This window comes from Galeopterus variegatus, unplaced genomic scaffold, assembly GCF_000696425.1.
Source record: "Galeopterus variegatus unplaced genomic scaffold, G_variegatus-3.0.2 Scaffold4574, whole genome shotgun sequence".
NCBI lineage: Eukaryota > Metazoa > Chordata > Mammalia > Dermoptera > Cynocephalidae > Galeopterus > Galeopterus variegatus.
Window position 1 is genome coordinate 51,796 of NW_007730685.1, and position 22,736 is coordinate 74,531.

The 22,736-nt window shown below is 36.7% G+C and overlaps 1 protein-coding gene across 3 annotated transcripts in view; it reads left to right on the forward strand.

The window, feature by feature from the left end:
• Window positions 1–302: 302 nt before the first annotated feature.
• FAM178A (family with sequence similarity 178, member A) overlaps window positions 303–22,736 on the forward strand; it is a 41,438-nt gene continuing 19,004 nt past the window's right edge. Inside the window, exons 1-10 of one of the 3 annotated variants that reach the window (XM_008587854.1) lie at window positions 303–603; window positions 3,162–3,205; window positions 3,739–4,472; window positions 6,157–6,214; window positions 10,473–11,446; window positions 12,427–12,497; window positions 15,809–15,931; window positions 16,327–16,494; window positions 17,740–17,842; window positions 21,863–21,938. In XM_008587854.1, the coding sequence (XP_008586076.1) occupies window positions 464–603; window positions 3,162–3,205; window positions 3,739–4,472; window positions 6,157–6,214; window positions 10,473–11,446; window positions 12,427–12,497; window positions 15,809–15,931; window positions 16,327–16,494; window positions 17,740–17,842; window positions 21,863–21,938 (2,491 nt within the window). In that variant the 5' untranslated portion in view covers window positions 303–463. Of the gene's footprint in view, window positions 604–3,161; window positions 3,206–3,738; window positions 4,473–6,156; window positions 6,215–10,472; window positions 11,447–11,478; window positions 11,965–12,426; window positions 12,498–15,808; window positions 15,932–16,326; window positions 16,495–17,739; window positions 17,843–21,862; window positions 21,939–22,736 lie in introns of those variants that run through there. The other 2 variants (XM_008587855.1, XM_008587856.1) reach the window with 2 other exon arrangements.

Consider the following 22,736-nt stretch of genomic DNA (forward strand, 5'->3'; position numbering starts at 1 on the left):
CCTCAACCTCCACCAGACGGGTTTCGCCAGCTGCAGCAGCAACCGCGACTGCTCGCCTTCCCGCCCCCGCACGCCCGCCAAGGCCGACTCGGCCCCGACGCGGGGGCGCGCGCCCTCGGCGCACGTGACGGGGTGAGGGGACAGTTTTCTTCCTCCCCTCCCCCTTCCCAAACCCCGCCTTCTCCCGAGGGGCTGCGGCTTTCTATTGCGCCACCGCCAGAATGACTGCCGTGCCAGCCAATCAGAACGCGATGCCTCAAGTAAGGCCCACCCCCTGCTGGTTCTCAGGTTCCTTCCCGCTCACACCGGAGTCACTTCCGAAGAGAGAGAACCGCCATGAAGAGAGAAGGGGGTGCCGCCCACCTCTGCTCCGACAGCCTCCCGGGGTCCCAGCAGCAAGACGGCAACCACGCACGCAACTTCTCCAGCCACAGCTCATGCCGCCATCGCCAGCGGCACCGACATGACAAGGCGCTGCATGCTCGCTAGGCCAGGTTTCCCCTCATCCCCAGCCCCGGGGTCGTCGCCCCCGCGCTGCCATCTGAGACCCGGTAGTACCGCCCCTGCTGCAGCGGGAAAGAGAACAGAGAGTCCTGGGGACAGGTACCGTGCAGAGGGCTTGAGAAGGGGCCGGGTCGCGGGGGCAAGGGTATGAGGGGAGGATTGCGGCGGCCGCTTTTCCAGTTCCCGCCATCCTTCGCGAGCCCGGGCCTGGCGTTCCCGGGCCTGGCAAAGCCTCGCCTCCGCGCAGGGGCTTCTGGGAGTTGGAGTTTCCTTTTCCGTAGTTGGGAAGCTGCTCGGTCTAGGGACCACCAGCCTGGATGGCTACGGAGAACCCGCCTTAGGTAGAACGTGATTTTTGACCTTTACGAGAGCTTAACTTCGGCCCTAACTGCTTAATGCATATTTAGGTTGTTTTTTCTGTACGTTCTCAGTTCTGATCCTAGTGGTTTAGTAGTATAAACCTTTTCTATACTGTAGGTGAAATTATGTAAGATGTGATGGAGGAAATCCAGACTTGTAGTCCAGTGTACTCGATAATTCATACTTAAAAAGAATATACAGATTTGGAATGTGATATGTTTTCTCTTTCAGCAACTTTACGCCTCTCCAAGAGGCCAGTTTTTTTGTAAAGATTTTATGGGAGCTATGTAATGAGATGGGAAGTTTCATCAAATGACATCCTCTGACAATAAAACATGTTTAAATTCTCTGCGAACTTGGTACTGTCTTTTTTATTTTAAGTTTAAAAGCTGTTAATAGTCTAATAGTAAATTCATGTTCTAATATTGTGGTACAGGTCCACAATCCATTATCTTTATTCTGAAGGCCAGAAAGCTATGAAAACCAAGTTTTCAGTAAGTTTGGCACCACATCTTAGCAACCAAATCTGGCCAGAACTAATGTAAGGGCTTTATCCCATTAAGTGTGAATATTCTTAAGTTTTGCTAGAGAAATATTAATGTCTTTGATTATGGGTTGCAGCACTGGACCCCACTGGGGCTTTAAATAATACATCCAAGTTATCGCCTCTCAAAAATCTGATAAATTCAGGATTATAAAACACATTTGGTCCCAGAAGTTTCAGATAGGATTTGAGAAACTTACACGGTTTTTTTTAACGAGTTACAAATAGGAAATGGACATTTCTGTGCATATGAACTTCGGGAACTATTACCTCTTAAGTTACATTCATGGTTATTTTACAGGTTTCTTATATGTTTTCTTCAAAACCAGTTTTCGCTTTCTGACGTATTAATCGAAAAGAAGCTTGGGATATAATATTTTAGGGAAGAGATGTAAACAAATGCATATGTTCTTCCATAGCCTGTCACTCATATTCATCTCTTAACCACTTAGTTTTTCTGCCAACATCCTAGACAAACATGGCGGACTCTCAGTACACCAGTAAAGATGTGCATTGCTTTTCTAACATGATCAGTAAAGTGTACAAGATGTAGAAGAAGCTTAACCTTCAGGGGACTTGGATTGTTCAAGTTTTCACTGAGCATTCCAACCTCATAGTGAATAATGTTTAGGGAAAGGGGTAGTCTACAGCTTATTCTCTTTCAGTAAAATGAATACATTTTAGCAAAAGTTGCCAGATAATTTCTTGTGCATGTGATAATATCCCCCTTTTTGAAGCTAACAATGCTAAATACATGAACAGATCAATACAAATTCTAGTAGTATGGTACTATTTCATTTTGTGTCCACTTTAGGGTACAGAAATCTTTATTTGGATTTTTGTTTGTTTTTGGCAGCTGGCAGTATGGGGATCCAAACCCTTACAAGGTTACAAGGTGGCACTCTAACCAACTGAGCTAACCAACTGGCCAGCCCAGAAATCTTTAAAAATTAAAGCAATTTGGTTTTTGTTATTTTTTACTTACTTGTTAACTTCCTTTTCTCCTTGTTTTGTGGTTTTCCCAGGCATGTGTTATTTTTGTAAATATCTTAAGGATTCTTACATAAAAAATTAAGAATTTGAAACACTACTTATTTAGTTGTGAAGGCTCTTTCCAATTTGTGCTTTTACATAGATTAACATCTTACTATAGTATATAAAGAGAGTGCAAAAACTTAGTATTTGATCCTTTCTGCCTTTGCCCAGCACACTCTTCTTCAACTGCCTCCTGAGGTCAGCCCAAATCAGCCATATTGCCATTCTACCATCTATTGTTCTACCGTTATTATGGAGTCTGTTCAAGTTTTTCCCCATTTTTATAATCTCAATTATTCATTAAACAAATATCTACTGAGTGTTATTTTGTACCAATCACTGGAGATATCAACAAACAGGATCAGATGCCTGTCCCCAAGAACTTCCGTTCTCCATGCAGCAGTAAGTGTGTCAGTCCTTAGAGGCACTCTATGCCAATTCCCTGGATCCATACTCCTGTCTTATTTTAGTACTGTAGATTATATAAACTTTAGCTGTGTTTTTATAAATGAACTCCTATAGGAAGTGATAAATTATATTTTTCAATTTTTTTTATGATCAGCTTAGCAAGTATTATTGACATTGTCAGAAATTGATTAAACCAGATAGTGAAATGCAGCCTATATTCAATAAACCTAACATTCTCCATTTAATCTGAATTATTGAGGCTTTGATATTTGCTTATGTGATACCATATTAGTTATGCTTTTATTTTCAGGAAGCAGTCAATTATAGATTTCTTCAAACCAGCTTCAAAACAAGGTATGTATACCGTTAATGAATTTTTTGTGGGATATTTTGGGGTGAGGAGAGACATGGATTCAACTTTTAAACCTACTCTAAACTCTAACTAATTTGATTAAACATAGTGTTCAAAATTGAAAATGAAGATGTAGTGTTTTTTTTTTTACAAAGATGTACTTAAGTTCTAAGCATTATGAAGAAAGACTATTTGTTGTTATGCCTTCTAATTTAAAATATTTGAGTCAATAATGTTCATAATGCGTACTATTTTGATTCTCTAGTACAGTAACTTACCTCATAAATAGAGCCATAGGGACATTACACAGTGTAGCAAAAGGGAGCTTTATGAAAGTAAAGCTGTCGACCTAAACCATGATTTCTCTTCCTCCCCTCCCAATAAAGTGTGTGTCATTATTCAAATATTATCAATTTGAAATTTTTGTGATAGCTTTAGTTTAATATTTTAAACAATAATTAAGATAAATATGTAAAATATACATTTGTGTTATTTTTAATAGTGTAATTTGTGTGTGTTTTAATTGGCTATTTAGGCAGGCATATGTTGGATTCTCCACAAAAATCAAACATCAAATATGGAGAAAGTGGATTTTCCATCGCTGGGACAGAGCACTTTGAAAGGAAACTATCTTTACCAAAAAAATCTGAACACAAAAGGGTGTCATCAGAAAAGAGCACTATTTTAGAAGCTTTCGTGAAAGGTGTTAAAGAGCACCATAAAGATCATGGTGTACATGAGTCACGTCAGCCTTGTGTCTCACTAGCCTCCAAATATTTATCCAAAGGAACAAATATCTATGTTCCTTCATACCACTTGTCAAAAGAGATGAAGACGCTAAAGAAGAAACATCGATCTCCAGAGAGAAGAAGGTCACTGTTCATTCATGAAAATAGCAGGGAGAGGAGTGATAGAGATCGAGGAAAGACCAATGCAGACTCCAAAAAGCAGGCTGCAGTGACAGATGCTGACATCTTCAAGATCAGCTCCAGAAGTCTTAGCAGCAGGAGCAGCCTATCCAGGCACCACCAAGCAGAAAGCCCTTTGGGAGCTAAGTTTCAGTTGTCACTAGCTTCTTACTGCAAAGAACGAGAACTAAAGAAATTGAGAAAGGAGCAAATGGAGCAGAGAATCAACTCAGAAAATTCTTTCTCAGAAGCAAGCAGTCTTTCCTTAAAATCCACTAGTATAGAAAGAAAATGTACACCAGGACAGCAACAAAGTAAACAGAACAATGTCATACCTGGAAAGAGTAATCTTTCAAACCTGGTATGTGCAATAATCACTGAATTAGCTTTTCTACTGCTATATCATATTTAGAATACTAAATCTAAAAATATCTAAAATTATTACATCACATTGGTATCTTTCTTTAAGGAAATACTGATACACAGTTTGTGTAGAAACTGGTTTCTTTAGGTTTCTTCCAATTGTCCTTCATTGAGCTCAGTAAAAAAGTGTTTCTTGCCTTTAATTTTTTCAGACCAGTAACAAAGATCTTTTTCTAATCAGGAAAGGAAGCATTTTTTTTTTTTTAGGCAGATAATAGTCATTTTGAAATCAGGTTCTGCTGAAGGGAGATACTTGAGGAATGGAAGATCTAAAAGAACAGGAAGTGGTTTAGAGCAGTGGTTCTCAAAATGTGGTCCCTGGACCAGCAGCATCAGTACAAACTGGGAAGGTGTTAGAAATGCATATTCTTGGGCCCCACCCCTGACCCACTGAAACAGAAACTGGAGGTAGGGCCCATATGTCTGCAATTAATAGACCTTCCAGATAATTCTGATATACTTTAAAGTTTGACAACCACTGGTTTAGATTGTACTGTATGTCTTAAATAAATGAGTATACGTCTTAGAAATCTTAGATAGTCACAACTTAGAAAACTGTCCAAATACATCTTAATGTCATCAGTTTTTTTTTTTAAATAGACCAAATTTATATTAGCATAAAAGCTGTCCATCTCCCGTAGAAAATCAATTTGTTAATTCCAAAGTGCCTCTCTACATATAGAGCAAACAGGAAGATCAGATGTCAAGAAAGTGCAATGTGAGAGACTAGCTGGTTAGCTCAGTTGGTTAGAGCATGTTATAAAACCAAGGTTAAGGGTTCAGATCTCTGTACTGGCCAGCTGCAGGGAAAAAAAAGTGTGGTGTTGATAAGGTGCTATGAAATCTTAAAACCAGATAGACCAAAAATAAACCAAACTATGACATTGTAGGAGTGAATAGAAATTATTGCATTGTGTGTTACTGGGAGATATGTTTGTAAACCCTAAGGCTCCTTTGCAAGGAATTTTGTGCCTTAACCAGTGGGATTAGCTAATGACCAATAGAGGTTAGAAATATTTGGTTCATTTTTTTAAGATTTCAGTGTTCGGTGGTACATCAGACTTTAAACAGAAGTGTTGAAAAGTGAGCTGTATTCACTTGATTGGCAAATATTAGGTTTGCTATTTCTTTATCAGAATAATACAGGTCGGATATCCCTTATCCAAAATGCTTGGGACCAGAACTATTTCAGATTTGATATTTTGGAATATTTTCAGAAAACATACTGACTGAGTGTCCCTAATCTGGAACTCCACAATCCAAAACGCAGAAAGAAAATGCTCATTGGAACATTTTCATTTTCAGATTAGGGATGCTCAGCCTGCTGTACAGTGTTCTAATATAATATCAATCTTGAGTTATTAGTGTAAATTTCTAATTTAACATTATGAAAACTGACTTCATTTTATGACTTTTTACATTTTTATCATACAAATGCCCTTCATTTTTATGATAAAACTTAAGATCTTTAAATATTTTGCTATAGAAGTTAGACTTTACCTCCAAATACAGATGCCTGATTTATTCAATCTAGAAATCTATGTTTAAGTGTTATGAAGAAAAGTTCATATTCTTTATACTGCTCCCAACTCCTAATTAATTTGTTCTCATTTTGCTAATAGGTAAATGGACATCTCTCAAGAAAAAGATCCTCTTCTGATTCATGGGAACCTACTTCAGGTACAATCAAAATTTATTCATTTCTAAGTAAATTTGCATCTTAACGGCACTGCTTATGCGAGCAAATTTGTTTAAATGCATAGTTCCCTTCCTAGAAGTGAATTTAGTGTCTTAGATTAAGAGTTTGGTAAAGTTATATTCAAAAAGAATAGTTCTTAAATTTAGTTTATGTAATCTGTGGTTTGTCTTAACTCTTCTTTGCCTCCTTCCTCCTTCAAGAGTTCCTAACAATGTGTCTCAGTGTTCTACTTGTGAATCCTTGACTACATCAAGAAGCATAATCTTACATTCCTGCAATTGACTATCTGAGGTCTTGGTGTTAAGTGGCAAATGCTTTTTATAACGTTGAAACTTATGATTCAAACAGTGTTTCCCAATATTTCAAATACAAAGATCCTTTTTTAATATCAAATTTCAAGGACATCTACAGGCTGTTAGTTTGTACTTTTAGTATCTATTGGTTGAGAAAATACCAGCCTATAGTAGTTCAGTAATTCTTGAAGTATCTTTCTTTTTTTTAACTAGAAAATAGAACATTAAAATTTAAACATTACAGAAATTTATAACACGTAAAATGAAAAGACCCCAGAAATAACAACTGTCCATAATCAGCCATATCAGATTTTTTTTTTTCTACTGTGACTACAAACTTTGGAAAATGGGCTTTACAACCAATAAAAAAAACCACATAATTTTAAAACTAAAAACAAAAAACAACAACAAAATGGACTTTACAGATTCCTACATTCAGTAAGATACATTGGACATAATGATAATAATAGCCAGTATTTATTGAGCACATACTGTGTGCCATGCCCTGTTCTATGTACCTTTATTTAATTAATTTGATCCTCACAACCTTATAATGTGATTACTTTTAGAAAACAAAAAACAGAGGTACAGAGAGACAGATTACTTTGCACTGAGGTGAATGCAAGAACAAAATATTATTAAGCTAGTTCTGCCAGTAGTAGGGGCTAGCTGGTGGTGTTACTACCAAGTTATTCAGCATTTGTTTTTTTCTCTGATAATGACTCAAGATTAAAAAAAAGATTCTCTTTATTTCCTGGGTTTGCAAATTTCATCAGTCATGACTGAAATAGTTTCATTTATATGATCCCATGTAGTAAAGTTTTGGGGCATTGCTTGAAAAAGATGCTTTCTGCCTATTTTCAAAGGCAGATTTACAGTGGTCATCTTCACTTATATTTTTATTTCTAATACTTTTGCATGTGTTTCATAATCATTACTAATTATAGCATTGTATTCTCATAATAATATACATTTATATTTCAGTTGACTAATGTCAACAGAATTTCAGTATGTAAAGGACATAAGGAGATTTTTCACCCTAGATAATATTAAGAATGCTTACTGTATCTGATGGCAAATAGACATTAAAAATCCACATGGTGGGTGGGGCCGGCCTGGTGGCGCACTGCTACAGTGCGCCGCTTGGGAGTGTGGTGGCGCTCCCGCCGAGGGTTCGGATCCCACATACAGACCAGCCGCTCACTGGCTGAGCGAGGTGCGGGCGCAACACTGAGGGTTGCGATCCGTTGCCAGTCACAAAAAAAGAAAAAAAGGGAAAAAAAAAAATCCACATGGTGGGCCGGCTCGTGGCTCACTTGGGAGAGTGTGGTGCTGATAACACCAAGGCCACGGGTTCGGATCCTATATAGGGATGGCCGGTTAGCTCACTGGCTGAGCGTGGTGCTGACAACACCAAGCCAAAGGTTGAGATCCCCTTACCAGTCATCTTTTAAAAAAAAAAAAAAAATCCACATGGTATATCTAGTTAACCTTATTACTGTTACTTTTATCAGTTGTGGTGGTGATATACATAATCATACAATCGTTAATTACATACAAGTTCAGGGACTACAGAAATGTTGGTATAGAGTAGTAGGCATTTTGGCTCTTTGGTCTTCCATCACCTTGTCCTTTGGCTGAATTCTGAGGTCAAATTTAATTCAGCCCTAGTACATTCATTCATTTATTTGTTTGTTTTTGCTGACTGGTACAGGGATCCAACTGTGGACCTTGGTGTTATCAGCACCACACTCTAACCAACAGAGCTAACTGGCCAGTTCCATTTCATAATTTATTAATAACCAATCTTCCATTAATGGACATTGGATTTTTCTTTTTTTTTTTTTTTTGTTTTGTTTTGTTTTGTTTTTATAAACTCAGTTCCTCTCATATCTGAGTATTTTATGTATTAATAGATATCTGAGAAACTATGAAACAGATATTTAGTCTACAGGCTGTACAAGGGGTGCAAAAAGAATCATGAAAATTTTGCAATTAATCTACTGCCCTAGAGAGCTTGTAAAAGGGGAGCCTTACCTGCATTACCAGTTCACTTTCCTCTAATTCCAGATGTTAAAAGCTCTTAGTAAGCTGACGTGTCCTGTCTCCTCCTGGATAAGTCCTAGATAATTCCTGAGCAAAGCAGGAATTTCTCCACATTACTAGCGTATTTAAATTGTCTGACTTCTTTAAGAAAATGGAACAAAACTCAAACTGGCAGCTCTGTAGCTTTTTCCCCATTCTTTAAGATAATAAGTATAACTATACCCCAAGTCTTCTCTTTTTTTAAAAAGTCATTTGATTTCTCATAATGTAAGTGACCCCTGTTCTTTTTTGTTTGTTTGTTCATTTGTTTTGTTTTTGGTGGCTGGCCTATACAGGGATGGAACCTTAGACCTTGGTGTTATCGGCACCACGCTCTAACCAACTGAGCTAAACTGGCCAGCCCAAGCCCTGCCCTTTTTTTACAAGACATTTGTCCCCAGAAAACTGAGTGGGCATGGAATGATTTCTTCAGGTAATGAGAGATATTTGTACAAGAACAGAGATCAGGGCATTTGTTTATTAATTGATTGGTTAATTTCATTTTTATAAATTGAATTTTCCAGATTATGTATTGATCAAGCTGTCCAAATAATAATTACATAACACTTGAGTTTGGTTTTTGGGGTTTTTAATCAAACTGTTGGGGAGTGGAGACTTTTGTCCATGTGCAGAAAATTTGATTTAGGGGAATTTGATTTTGAGAATACTGATTGTAACTCATAGAAATAGTGAATTTTTAATGAATAATTAATTTTAAAGAGTGGATTAAGGATATGTCACATCTTTAAATATAATACGAAGTTTTTTAAACTGGCTAACTTAAAAACTGGTTAACTTCACTTAAATGGCTATTAATGTGCTTCTGGTTGGGGCTCCTGATGAACATGGACAGCTTGTATTAGTTTCCTAGGGCTGCTGCAACAAAATGCCAAAACCAGGATGGCTTAAAACAAATTATTGTCTCAGTTCTGAAAGCTAGAAGTTCAAAATCAGGGTGTCAGCAGGACCGTGCTCTCTCTGACAGCTCTAATAGAGAATACTTCTTACCTCTTGTAGCTTCTGGTGTTTGCCTGCAATTCTTGGCATTTTTTGACTTGTAGCTGCATCTCTCCAGTAACATGACATCTTTTCTTTGTGTGTCTTCCCTCCGTGCATGTCTGTCTCTGTGTCCACATTTCTCCTTTTTATAAGGACACCAGTCATATTCCATTGGGACCCACTTTAATGACCTCGTTTTAATTCAGTTATGCCTATAAAGACTCTTTGCAGTTAAGATCACATTCTGAGGTACCTAGGGGTTAGGACTTCATATCATTTTGGTGGAAACACAGTTCAACCCATAACATGGCTAAAAGACTAGAGGGACATGTGGGAAAGAAAAAATAGTAATTAAATGCTAGGGGGAGAAGACTTGGGTGAATTTTTTTTTTTTTAGTGACAAATTAAAATTTATCTGCCTTCAACTAGCTATCCTATATGTGTTTTAAGGTACTATACATTTAGATGTAGAAGTGTTAATTTCTGGAACCAGGCAGTCCTAGGTCTAAAAAATATCCACTTTTAGGGGATGTGCTTTTAGAATTTTTTCCTTGGTACAAATATACAATTGTTTATGTTATAGGGAGTGATACCTGTAATTCTGTTAAGATAGTAAACTTTTAATAACTTTGGAATGAAAATGAGCACTTGTCATTAGTTTTAAATTTCTTGGACACCAGTATTTATCAGTTGACACATGATAGTATTAACTCTTTTTCCTCATTCCATATGTGGTAAATAATCTCAGCCTAAACTTTTAGAATTTAAACATTTTCTCAGGGTGTTCTAGATACTCACTGAATAAGCTTTACTAAAGTAGGAAAGTATACTTTTTACTGATCTGACAAAAATTAAATTTTAGCAGGCTCTAAACAGAATAAATTCCCTGACAAAAGAAAAAGGAACTCTGTGGATTCAGATCTGAAAAGCACAAGAGAATCTATGCTACCAAAAGCAAAAGAGTTCTTCCTTGAGAAGCGTCCTGATGGACCACATCAGAAAGAAAAATTTATAAAACATATTGCACTGAAGACACCTGGTGATGTGTTGCGCTTGGAAGATATATCCAAGGAACCAAATGATGAAACTGATCGCTCCTCTGCAGGCTTGGCACCTTCAAATTCTGGCCACCATTCTTCTAGGAATAGTGACCAAATCCGTGTGGCGAGTACCAAAGAGACTAAGATGCAGAAACCCCACTTACCTTTACCTCAGGAAAAATCTGCAATTAAAAAAGCTAGCAACCTTCAGAAAAGTAAAACTGCTAGCCCTGTGTCATCAAAGGAGACAAAACTTCTACCTTTACTTTCCCATGTTCCAAGTGCTGGTTCCTCTCGGGTACCATTAAATGCTAAAAATTGCACTCTTTCAGTTCCTAAAAAAGATAAAGAGCGTTCTTCATCTAGGGAATGTTCTGGGCATTCTACAGAATCCTCCAAACACAAGGAACACAAAGCAAAGACTAATAAGGCTGATTCTAATGTATCTTCAGGGAAAATTTCTGGGGGATCTTTGCGTTCAGAATATGGCACTCCTACAAAGTCTCCCCCGGCTGCTTTGGAAGTTGTGCCATGTATCCCAAGCCCTACAGCACCTTCAGATAAAGAGAGTTCAGGAAATTCCAATGTAGATAGCAATGCACTGAAAAGAAAACTAAGGGGTGATTTTGATAGTGATGAAGAAAGTTTAGGTTACAACCTAGACAGTGATGAGGAAGAAGAAACATTAAAATCACTGGAAGAAATAATGGCTATGAACTTCAGTCAGACTCCTGCAACTACAGGAAAGCCTCCTGCTCTTTCCAAGGGGCTTAGATCTCAGTCATCAGGCTATACTGTAAGTAGTTCTGTGATGTTTTTCTTTACTTGAAGAGGGAAAGATGGATTGATTAGTGAAAGAGGGTTGGGTTGTTAGAACTATTTTAAAATTTAATATTTATTACAGTTCATAATTGGACTGAAACTGGTATAATTCTTGTTTGGTAAATGAGTTTCCCATATCTTTAGTTTTATTACTGTAAATCAGTGGTCTCCAAACTTTTTTGATCACACACACTTCTATTAGTACAAAAACTTTTTGAGCATGTACCCCAATATATGTGTCTACTTATGGATTATATACATTTACCACTATAATAATAACTGTGTACTTTCTAAAGCATATGCAAAAACAGAATTTAAAGAAAGAAGAAAAAGTATTTTCCTACAGAAGTTATATAGAAGTGACTATAGACTAAGTTCTACTGGAGTTTCTATAGAAGTTCCATATAAATAGAAGTTCTATTATTTTCTTCCTGCACCCCAATGGATCACCTTGCACACCCCCTGCTTTGGAGACCACTGCTGTAAATGAAGGTAGAGTGTAGAAATGTTGTTAATTGTGGTGTGCAATTTTATTTATAAAATTCTTCATTCTATCTTGGGAATAAGCTGAATTAAATTTTAACATGCCTGTAAAATTTGGTGGGGAAGGTGTTAATATTCCAGTGTAACACCTAAAAATTAGTAGTGTGATTCCACTAACATAGAACTTTAAAGTAAAAACAGGGCAGCCATAGAGCCCTTGGGTGTTGGCAGTTAGATTCTGAGTCTAGCAGAATTTTATAAATAGTGCCTTTCCAAATAGATGGTAAAGTCAAATTGCCTGCAGTACAAAATACTAAATTTAAAGCATGATGGTGAAAATTCTCCTTTAAGAAAGGTATTATCCTGACCCAGAGTATTGAAGTAGAAAATAGTCTTTAGTACTTTAAATAACTTAAGACATTCTTGTACTAAAATACGTTATAAAGTATTTCTAAATCTGTTTTGTTTTAGGAACGTGTTCACAGTGGGACTTACACAAATACTTTAGAGCGTCTAGTGAAGGAGATGGAAGATACACAAAGGTTAGTTAACATCATGATTAGTTTGCTAAACTTAATATACTGCTTGTTTGTGTTGCTTACTTTTAATTTACCTTAAAAAAATTATAAGAAATTAGGGGCCGGCCCAGTGGTGCACTGCTACAGTGCACCACTTGGGAAGTGCGGCAGCGCTCCCACCGAGGGTTCGGATCCCACATACAGACCGGCCGCTCACTGGCTGAGCGAGGTGCGGGGGCAACACCGAGGGTTGCGATCCCATTGCCGGTCCCGGCCCAGTACGGGCGCGACACTGAGGGTTGCGATCCGTTGCCAGTCACGAAAAAAGACAAAAAAGGAAAAAAAAAAAAATTATAAGAAATTAGCATGCATTTTGTGGTAATACCATTAAAACAGTTCTTCTCTTGTCAATTGTGTTACAGATAATATGTGCTTTCTTGTTCATAGCCTGGCTCAAAAGATCCAGATTTTTATAATATGCTGCATTAACTAATATAAATTCCTTTCTGCTTATCACAATTAGTATCTAAATGATAGCTGAAATTCTTGATCGAAAGCACATGTAGAATGTTTTTATGTATTTTTTATTATGGTAAAATATATATAACAAAATTTATCGTTTTAACCATTTTTAAGTGTGCAGTTCAGAGGCAGTAAGTATATTCACAATGTTATGCAACCATCACCACCATCTAGCTCCAGAACTTTTTCATCTTCCCAAACTGAAACTTCATACCCATTAAATAATAACTCCCCATTCTCCCCTTCCCTCCTACCCTTAGCAACTACCATTCTCCCTTCTATCTCTATGAAATTGACTGTTCTAGGTACCTCATGAGAATGGAATCATACACTGTCTGCCCCTTTATGGCTGGCTTGTTTCACTTAGCATAATAACTTCAAGGTTCATCCATGTCATATCATATGTCAGAATTTCCTGCTGAGGGCCGGCCCGGTGGCACACTGCTACAGTGCGCCGCTTGGGAGCATGGCGGCGCTCCTGCCGAGGGTTCGGATCCCACATACAGACCAGCCGCTCACTGGCTGAGCGAGGTGCGGGCGAAACACCGACGGTTGCGATCCCGTTGCCGGTCCCGGTCTGGTACAGGCGCGACACTGAGGGTTGCGATCCGTTGCCGGTCACGAAAAAAAAAAAGACAAAAAGGAAAAAAAAAAAAAGCTGAATATCCATTGTATTATGTGTATAAAACATTTCGATTATTCTTCTTTGGATGGACACTTTGCTTCCACTTTTTGGCTATTGTGAATAATGCTGTTATGAACATGGGTGTACAGATATCTCTTTGAGACTCTGCTTTCATTTCTATTGGGTATATACTCATAAGTGGACTTGCTGGATCATGTGATAATTCTGTTTAATTTTTTGACGAACTGCCATACTGTTATCCATAGCACCTGCAGCATTGGATATTCGTACCAACAGTGCATTAGGGTTTTAGTTTCTCCACAACCTCACCAACACTTGTTATTTTCTTTTCTTTCCTTTTTTTTTTTTTTTTTTTTTTTTTTGATAGTAACCATCCTAATGGTTGTGGGGTATGAAATGGTATCTCGTTATAGTTTAGATTTGCATTTCCCCAATGACTAATGATGTTAAGTATCTTTTCATTTGCTTATTGGCCACTTGTATAGCTTCTTTAGAGAAATGTCTGTTCAGATCGTTTGCCCATTTTTAATTGAGTTGTTTGAATTTTTTGTTGTTTCCACAGGTAGAACTTTTTAAAATGTTTGTATGTTTACCAAGTCCAAGTTTTGAAACCAGCATAACCAGACGTGGTATTTCTACATCAGCGTTACTCTTTTGAGGGAAAGTTTAGAATTATGATGAACATCCCACCACATACACACACACATGCACGCGCACACACATACAGCAGTCAGAAAGTTGAGGATCATAATGATCCTAATGAAGTTTATGTGACTACTTGCAGACTGTTTTTGCTAATGAGAGGGGGAAAATATATTCCTGATTAAATCAAGAAGTATCCTTGAAACTAGCCCGAGAACTTCATTAAGAACTCAGCTGATCTGATTATATGGAAGTTGGTATATATGTATCTCAAACTTGATAACCAAGTAGTTAACTGTAGGAATTTTTCAGACAATACATGGGTCAAAAGTTTTCTCCTTTCTGAATTTAATTAGAGAAATTGTCTCTATTTTAAAATTCTTTAAGTGTTTTATGAATTCATGTGATTTGATGTGAATTCCGAAGTTGCTTATTTAAAATTGAATATTACACAGGTGAAAAGCAGAGGTGCTAGTTTGATTGGATGATTGACTCTTTCCTGTAGTGATAGAGCAGTACATTTACTGGTCATTTACTGTTCTACTATACTCATCTACTGTTTGGGGCTGCGGCTGGGAATATGATGATTTACTGGTCATTTACTGTTCTACTATACTCATCTACTGTTTGGGGCTGCGGCTGGGAATAAGAACCTGGGTTAAAATAACTTAATTTTGGAGTTGTGGACTGTGGAACTAGACTCTCTGGCTTTGAATCCCAGCTTCTTGCATTGCAAGCTCTTGCAAGTTACTTAGCTTTTCTGAGGGCTGGACAGTTAACCCAGTTGGTTAAAGTGCAGCTTTATAATCCCAGGGTGTCACAGGTCTGGATCCCCATACCAGCCAGCTGCCAAAAAAAAGAAATTAGCTTTTATGATGTCTGTTTCTTCATCTGTAAAATCGGTAATAATAAACTACAATATGAAGTTGCTATGAGGATTAAAAGATGCCTGAAGCCCTTAATACAGTGCCTGTTGCATATTAAGTGCTCAGTAAGTGTTAGGTGTTAGGATGATTATGACAATGACAGCTACTGCTGGTAGAAAGCCTAATTAACATTAGCAGGTTGTTGGTCTACTAGAAGTCAAATGAGCATTAAAGATTAGAAAGGATAATCAAATTTAGTGTTGTTTATTCTTTGCCATTTTTCAAGTGATTCGGGAAGATGATTCTTGAAGTCCTAGCTGTAAAGAAATATTTAAGTGATTTTTTGCGACAGAACTACTATTCTGATACCATACCAGGACCTGGGTAAAAGCCTAAGACTTAAAATAGACTTTCTGTGTTATTAGTGAAAATCATATATACTGTATTGAATATCATGCTGTATTTGGGAGACATGATTTGACCTATAGTATAACAAAATTTGTCATATAACAGGATACTTAAGGGTTTTTATTTGTATTGCTTTTAGATATAAACAGGGCACTTAATAAGTGTTTTTCTTGGTACTTCTTTTAGATATAAAGATTTTTTTATTTTTAGGTTAAACTTTTTATTATGGCATTCTTTCAATTAATTCTTAGGCTGGATGAACTGCAGAAGCAGCTACAAGAAGACATAAGGCAGGGCCGAGGCATTAAATCCCCAGTCAGAATCGGAGATGAAGACAGTACAGATGATGAGGATGGCCTCTTGGAAGAGCACAGGTACAGCGTCTTTTGTAATGTATATATGCCCTATTAAATTTTTACATTTTTTAGGGTTTTTTGTAAAATAAATAGGCCATTAATGGCTATCTACTTAGTGAATAATCTATGATGCATTTCTAATCCATCTGTGATGGATTTGAAAGGTAGATGTCAGGGCCAAATTACATCTTTTGTCTTTTCTCCTGGTTATTCTTTTTCTCACAGATACATTTAGTGGCTTTTGACTAACTAGCAAAAAGTGGGAAGAGCAAAACATACTTTTTCTCATACTTGTTTTCTAATCTGGGATTAACGTTGGCCCTAAAAAAAGTTTTCTTTGCACCCAATTTTTATGTACAAAACCATATACAGTATGGCTGTCTGGTATTGAATGACTTTTTTTTGTTTTTCAGGGAATTTCTAAAGAAATTTTCAGTTACAATTGATGCGATTCCTGATCATCATCCAGGTGAAGAAATATTTAATTTCCTCAATTCTGGAAAAATTTTCAATCAGTATACCTTGGATTTAAGAGACTCTGGTTTTATCGGACAAAGTGCTGTAGAAAAGCTTATTCTTAAGTAAGTAGAAAAATAGACATTTTGCTTTTTTCAGTATAAAAAAATATCTCTGAAAGACTTCTGACCAGTGTAATCTTCTAGAAGGCTAATTTCTATTATGACCTATCTAGTTTCCTACACTTATTACTATTGTTCTTTCGGTTTTCTTATTTAATTATAGGAAACAGTATAGGATAATTGTTTGGCACATTACGTGCCTTTATTAGAATTAAGACTTGTATATAATAACAGTGACCATCACGGCCGGCCCTGTGGCGCACTCGGGAGAGTGCAGCGCTTGGGTGTGCAGTGGCGCTCCCGCCGCGGGTTCGGATCCTATATAGGGATAGCTGGTGCACTCACTGGCTGAGCGTGGTGCGGGCGACACCAAGCCAAGGGTTGCAATCCCCTTACCGTTCACAAGAAAAGACAAAAAAAAAAAAACCCAGTGACTGTCAAAATAACCGGGGCTTAAACAAGAAGTATGTTTCTTCTCATGTGAAAGAAGTACAGAGGTAGGAAGTTCAGAGCTAATGTTTTGGTTTCACCATATAATCTTTCTTCTTCATTATTCTTAGCACTTTGTTGTTCCAGATGCTATTGGAGCTCTATCTAGCCTTTATGTTCAGATTCCCAGAAATCCCACACAGTATTTGTACTTACAGTTAGTTAGGTGGAACTTAGCATGGCTACCCCTAGCTACAAGGGAGGCTGGGAAGTGATCTTTATTTGGGCAACCAGTGTGCCCAGCTAAAAATCAGGGTTCAGTTACCAAGAAGAAAGGGAAAATACGTGTTGGGATGGACAACTAATAATCTCTATCACAATGCCCAGGCTGTTCTTATTTCTCTCAGTGCATGATATCTGAGTTCTTCACATTAATTCTGGTGCTGAGTTTTAGGAAGTATATTCTCAACCTGGCAAAAGCAGATGATGTCCTGGGACTTGATAGTTTTTCTCTCACAACCTAAGCATTTCCCTGCATGTACTACTGTAAGATAGTTTTTCTCTCAACATTGCCAGCAAATATAGCTTTGTCCACCAGATAAGTATGGAACCAAGCCAACAGACTGGATCAGCTTTAGGCCATCAATTGAATTTCTATTATGAGTAGCCCATCCGTATTTGTGTAAAATACACCTCTATAGACTGAGGATGATTTGCTTGCTTATTTCCCTAATTATGTCAGATGTGGTCGTGGTGGTGGTGGTAGAAGTGTTTTGCCATCAAGGTAAAAGTCATATTGATTTTACTTTATTTTTTCAGATCGGGAAAAACAGATCAGATTTTTTTGACAACACAAGGTTTCCTTACCTCTGCTTATCACTATGTCCAATGTCCTGTACCTGTGTTAAAGTGGCTGTTTCAGGTAAGAGAAATGTTTGGGGGATTATAGTTGCCTCCTACTGTATTTCCCCAAAACAGACTTTTTAGATATAATTTTATTCACACATTACTGGAGAAAAAATTAATCTAGCACATCAAACCTATGATTTCATTGGGTTAGAATGAAGCAAGAGTCAATGTAAAGTGATTATAAAGGAAGTAATAATGCAGGTAGTGTACAGGATGGTCAAAATGTTAGTTGTGCTTGAGACATTTCATCACATTGGTAAATCAGTATTGTACTCGTAGTTAGTGTTAGAAGGGGTCTTCTAATGCTTACATACCTGAATTTCTTTTTAATGTTTTTTATGTTTATGGGTACCTATATACATTTTCAGGATTTTAATTGCATATTAATATTTCCCTATTCATATATATATATTTTTTAATGCAAATCCAACTATTTCTTTTTTTGATTCATATTTAACAAATCCACTTAAATAATTCTCTTAACTTTTGATTTATTTAAGTGGTAACTTTTTAAAGATCAGTGGTATCATTGATTTTATGTATACAGTCCTGGTGTTACTCTATATACTTTGGTCCTTCAGGCAGAAAACATCATCAACATAGAAGTTTATTACTCGACATTTATATCATCCAGAAGACACCATTCAGGATTAAATACCATGTGTGCTGGCAGAGCCAGGAGGCTGTGAACAGGGTTTTTTCCACTACACTAAGTTCTGTATTGACAAGTACTACAGTAATACCCGGTTAGGTTGGAATTATCCTCCTTCCTTAGGCAAGAAGGATTGTGAATAACAAAGGTATTCTCAGGTTACAGGAGTATTCCACTTTAATAAAATCCTAAATGTATGAAAAATATACATTAGGGGGAAAGGATTCATAATATAAAAGAACCCTTTACAGTAGGTACATGTTTGCCCCAAAAATCACATTTAAAAAAGAAAAAAAATATTGTGTTAATGCCAGAGAACTGTAATTATTATATAGGAAGTGAGAAGTGGGAAAAATATAGGGAGTTTCTACTCTGGGCTTTAAGGTAGTATTTCAAGAAATCTCATTTGGCAAGAACTGGAAAGATATTCCAGTACAGTCTTTTATTCATTTTTTCGTATAGCTGGCATTTTTGAGTGCCAGCTGTGCCATGCAGTAGAGAGAACAGCAATGAAAAAATCAGTGTCTCTGATCTCATGAAGCCCACATTCTAGTGTAGAGGAGACAGACAATAAACAAATATGTGTGTATGTGTACACATTTATAAATATAATATGTCAGATGGTATATGCTATGAAGAAAATTAAAGTAGGCTAAGGTAGATACAGGAAATACCAGGGTGGGAGAGAAGTTTTGCTTTTTTTTATATGTAAGGTAGTTCATGAAGGCCTTTCTGTTAAGATGAGATTTGAGTAAAGGAATAACTGCTTGTCATTGTTACTCCTGAAGTGCCCCCTTTCCTCCAGTAAATGGACATATGCTCCAAATAAGGTCTGTCTTACCAACAGTTTCCGGTGAGACTCTTAGACACCTGTCCTACCCACACATTTATATTTATTACAACTCAAAATTTGCTGTCAAGCCAGTGCTTCATTATTCTCTAATTGTATATATCTGTTCTTAAACTTACAAGTAAGACTTTGCATTTATCTATATTAATTTTTCTCTTATTGATGTGGGCCCATCATTATAGTCTTTAAAACCCTGATTATAATATACAAGGCTATCTTCATGTAAGTAGTTTTTTATATTCTTCATATTTATTCTTGAAAAACCAAACTAATAATTGTTCATTAAGCATTTTGTCTGTGTAAGACACTGTCTCATTTCTCCTTTTCAATTCCAAGTTCATTTTTATGGTGGAGAGGCTTTACCAACTTGTAAGTATTTTTTAGAAAGTATGTCAGAATTCATTTAAATGCTGTAGTCCTAACTAGTATTTTGTAAATTTAATTGTTAAAATGTAATAGAAGAAGTATTTGCATTTTTGTGATTTTTATGAGTGTTTAAATGTAGTAGACCAGAAAGAGCTTACTACTTTTTCTTTTTTTTAACCTTTATCAAAGGGAATTCATGTTTCATTGTGCCATGTTCAAGTAAAATAGAAAGGATAAGATTTTTAGAAAAAGAAGGCTAAACTCCTCCCAACCCCTAATTTTCAGGAGCTGTTCCATTTTGGTCAGTGTTTTCTAGATTGTTCTCTGCATACAAAAGTTGCTGTGTAACTTAAGATAAACAGAACATGGGAATATGTTTAATAACTTGTTTATTTCAGATAATGATAAATTATTGAGTATTTTTATTGATATGTTATAATGCTTTTAATGGCTTTATACTATTTTTTGGTCAGGCTATACCATGATTTAACCCAATCTCAACTGATAGGTATTAGATTGTTGTATATCCTTCTTTTTTTTTGGCGTCTGGCCAGTATGGGGATCTGAACCCATGACCTTCGTGTTATAAGGCTGTTGTGCTCTTCCCAACTGAGCTAACCAGCTGACCCTGTATATAATTCTTTAAACATTTATTAATTTGAAATTAGCGTATTGCCCACCCTGGAATTTATCACCCCCCATGAAAAATTATCATCAAAACCTTGTCTGTGAACGGTTCTGCCTCCTAGTGGCAGAGCTTCACAACACAGGCATCATAGCAAAAAAATTTTTTCACACAGTTTTTGAAGTGACACAAGCCATATGCCTAATTGAAAGCAGAGTTTGGGTTATTCCTCCTTACAGTTTAGATTTAAATTTATTATAATCATAATCTATGGCTCCTAAGGAAAAGAGAAAGATAGCAATAGAAATACAATATGTGTTTCTTTACAAACCCACTTTAAAATTACTTTCATTATGTTATATGATTTCTAAAAAAAATTTTTTGAGATTTTTGTTTCCAAAAAATTGTCTTGTAAAAGTAATATTAATCATTTGTCTCTGCATCTAAATTCCTGTGTGTGAAAAGGCTGTTTAGATCAAAGTATAAGTACAATAACTTAACATAAGCATTACCAAATTACTTTAAAATTTTTACCAAATTATACTTACACTAGGCATAATACTGCTTACCTCTCTAGTACTTTTGTGAATACTGGGTACCATCAATATTCTTGATCTTTGCCAGTTTTGATGTCAACTAATGATATCTTGTCATTGTTTTTCTTTGCATCGTTTTGATTACTATTGATATTGAGCATCTTTTAAAAGGTGTATTGTATATTTGTTTATTTGTATGTTATCTTTTCTAATTTTTTTTACTAGTTTGTGGTTTGATTTTTGTTTATGATGTGATGAGTCTAGCAGCTTTTTCCGTCTGGTTTTTTGGTTTCATGTCATGATACATACTAGAAAGGCTTTTTTTTTTTTTTTTTTTTTTTTTGATGTGTATGTTTGTATGCATGCATGCATATACTCATGTCTCTAACATTAGCTACTATATAACAAGCATTTTATAACCTCTTTGCTTCTAGTTCTAGCAATAATCTACCAGTAGGTTATTTCTATATACAGTTTATTTACGTAGTACACTACAGTTTCTTTTTTTCTTGTCCTTTCTTTTGAGACCGGCCGCACCGCGCTCAGCCAGTGAGCTCTGTGAGCGCACCGGTCATCCCTATATAGGATCCGAACCCGCAGTGCGAGCGCTGCTGTGCTCCCATGCTCCCAGCACCACACTCTCCCGAGTGCGCCACGGGCTCGGCCCAGAAAGGCATTTTTTTGATAGTTTCGAATGTTATATTTGTCTAATTATAAATGCAAGTTGTAAAAACAAGCAGAATGTTAGAATGGAAAGAGCCCAGACTTCAGAATCAGACCTGGATTTAAATTCCACCTTCTCCAATGTATCACATGTAGCACATTGGGTAGGGTATTTAATCTCTCTGAGTCTATTTGTTCATGTGTGTAATAGTACCACTTGATACATTTATTTTAAGTATTAAATGAAATGCACATAAAACATCTTTATATGTGCCTAGCAAATAGTAAATACTCATGTTTTCTTTCTTTCAAATACCCTACCATTCATCTACTTTTGACAGATGATGTCAGTTCATACAGACTGTATTGTGTCAGTGCAGATTTTAAGTACATTGATGGAAATAACAATTAGAAATGGTAAGTATATAAATTTACTGTGATTTACAGCATGTATTATTGGTTGCTATTTATATGGTCTCTTTCATTTTGCTAAATGTTAGTATTTTTGGAAATATGGAATAAAAATTATTTTTGTAATCAAGACTTCAATAATGAAATGAAACTCCAATGAAAAGTGAGTATCTGCATTTTTCTAGTTGCATTGAGAAAAAGGGTATAAGATCTTGCAAGTGGCAATCCTTACCTAATATTACCAAATTATGGCTTTGCTGGGTAAGTGGAAATAGTTGCAGGTTTATTTATTTAGCCAGTTAGTTTTATATGGCCTGTTTGTGAGCAACAGTATTGTAATGATAATGCACTAAGGCAGATTGAAAGCATTAATTGCAAAAGTGTGGCGGTTGATTTCCCACCTTTGACAGCTCTTATAATAAAAGAAGCATTGTGGTTTACCTGTTTCATCTGTTTTAGGGTTTTGAGACTATAAAGACAATGAAGACAATAAAGTCTTTGTGTTATCAGTAGCTGGGATTTACCATTGTTATTTCCAGTTTCAAAATGTATTATTCCGGGCCGGCCCGGTGGCGCACTGGATGGTGCGCCGCTTGGGAAGCGCGGCGGCGCTCCCGTCCGAGGGTTCGGATCCCATATACAGACCGGTTCCCGCTCGCTGGCTGAGTGAGGCGCGGGAGCAACACCGAGGCTTGCGATCCCGTTGCGACCGGGGGCAGCACTGAGGGTTGCGATCCGCGACTTGACACGGAAAAAAGACAAAAGACAAAAAAAAAAAAAAAAAAAAAAAATGTATTATTCCTT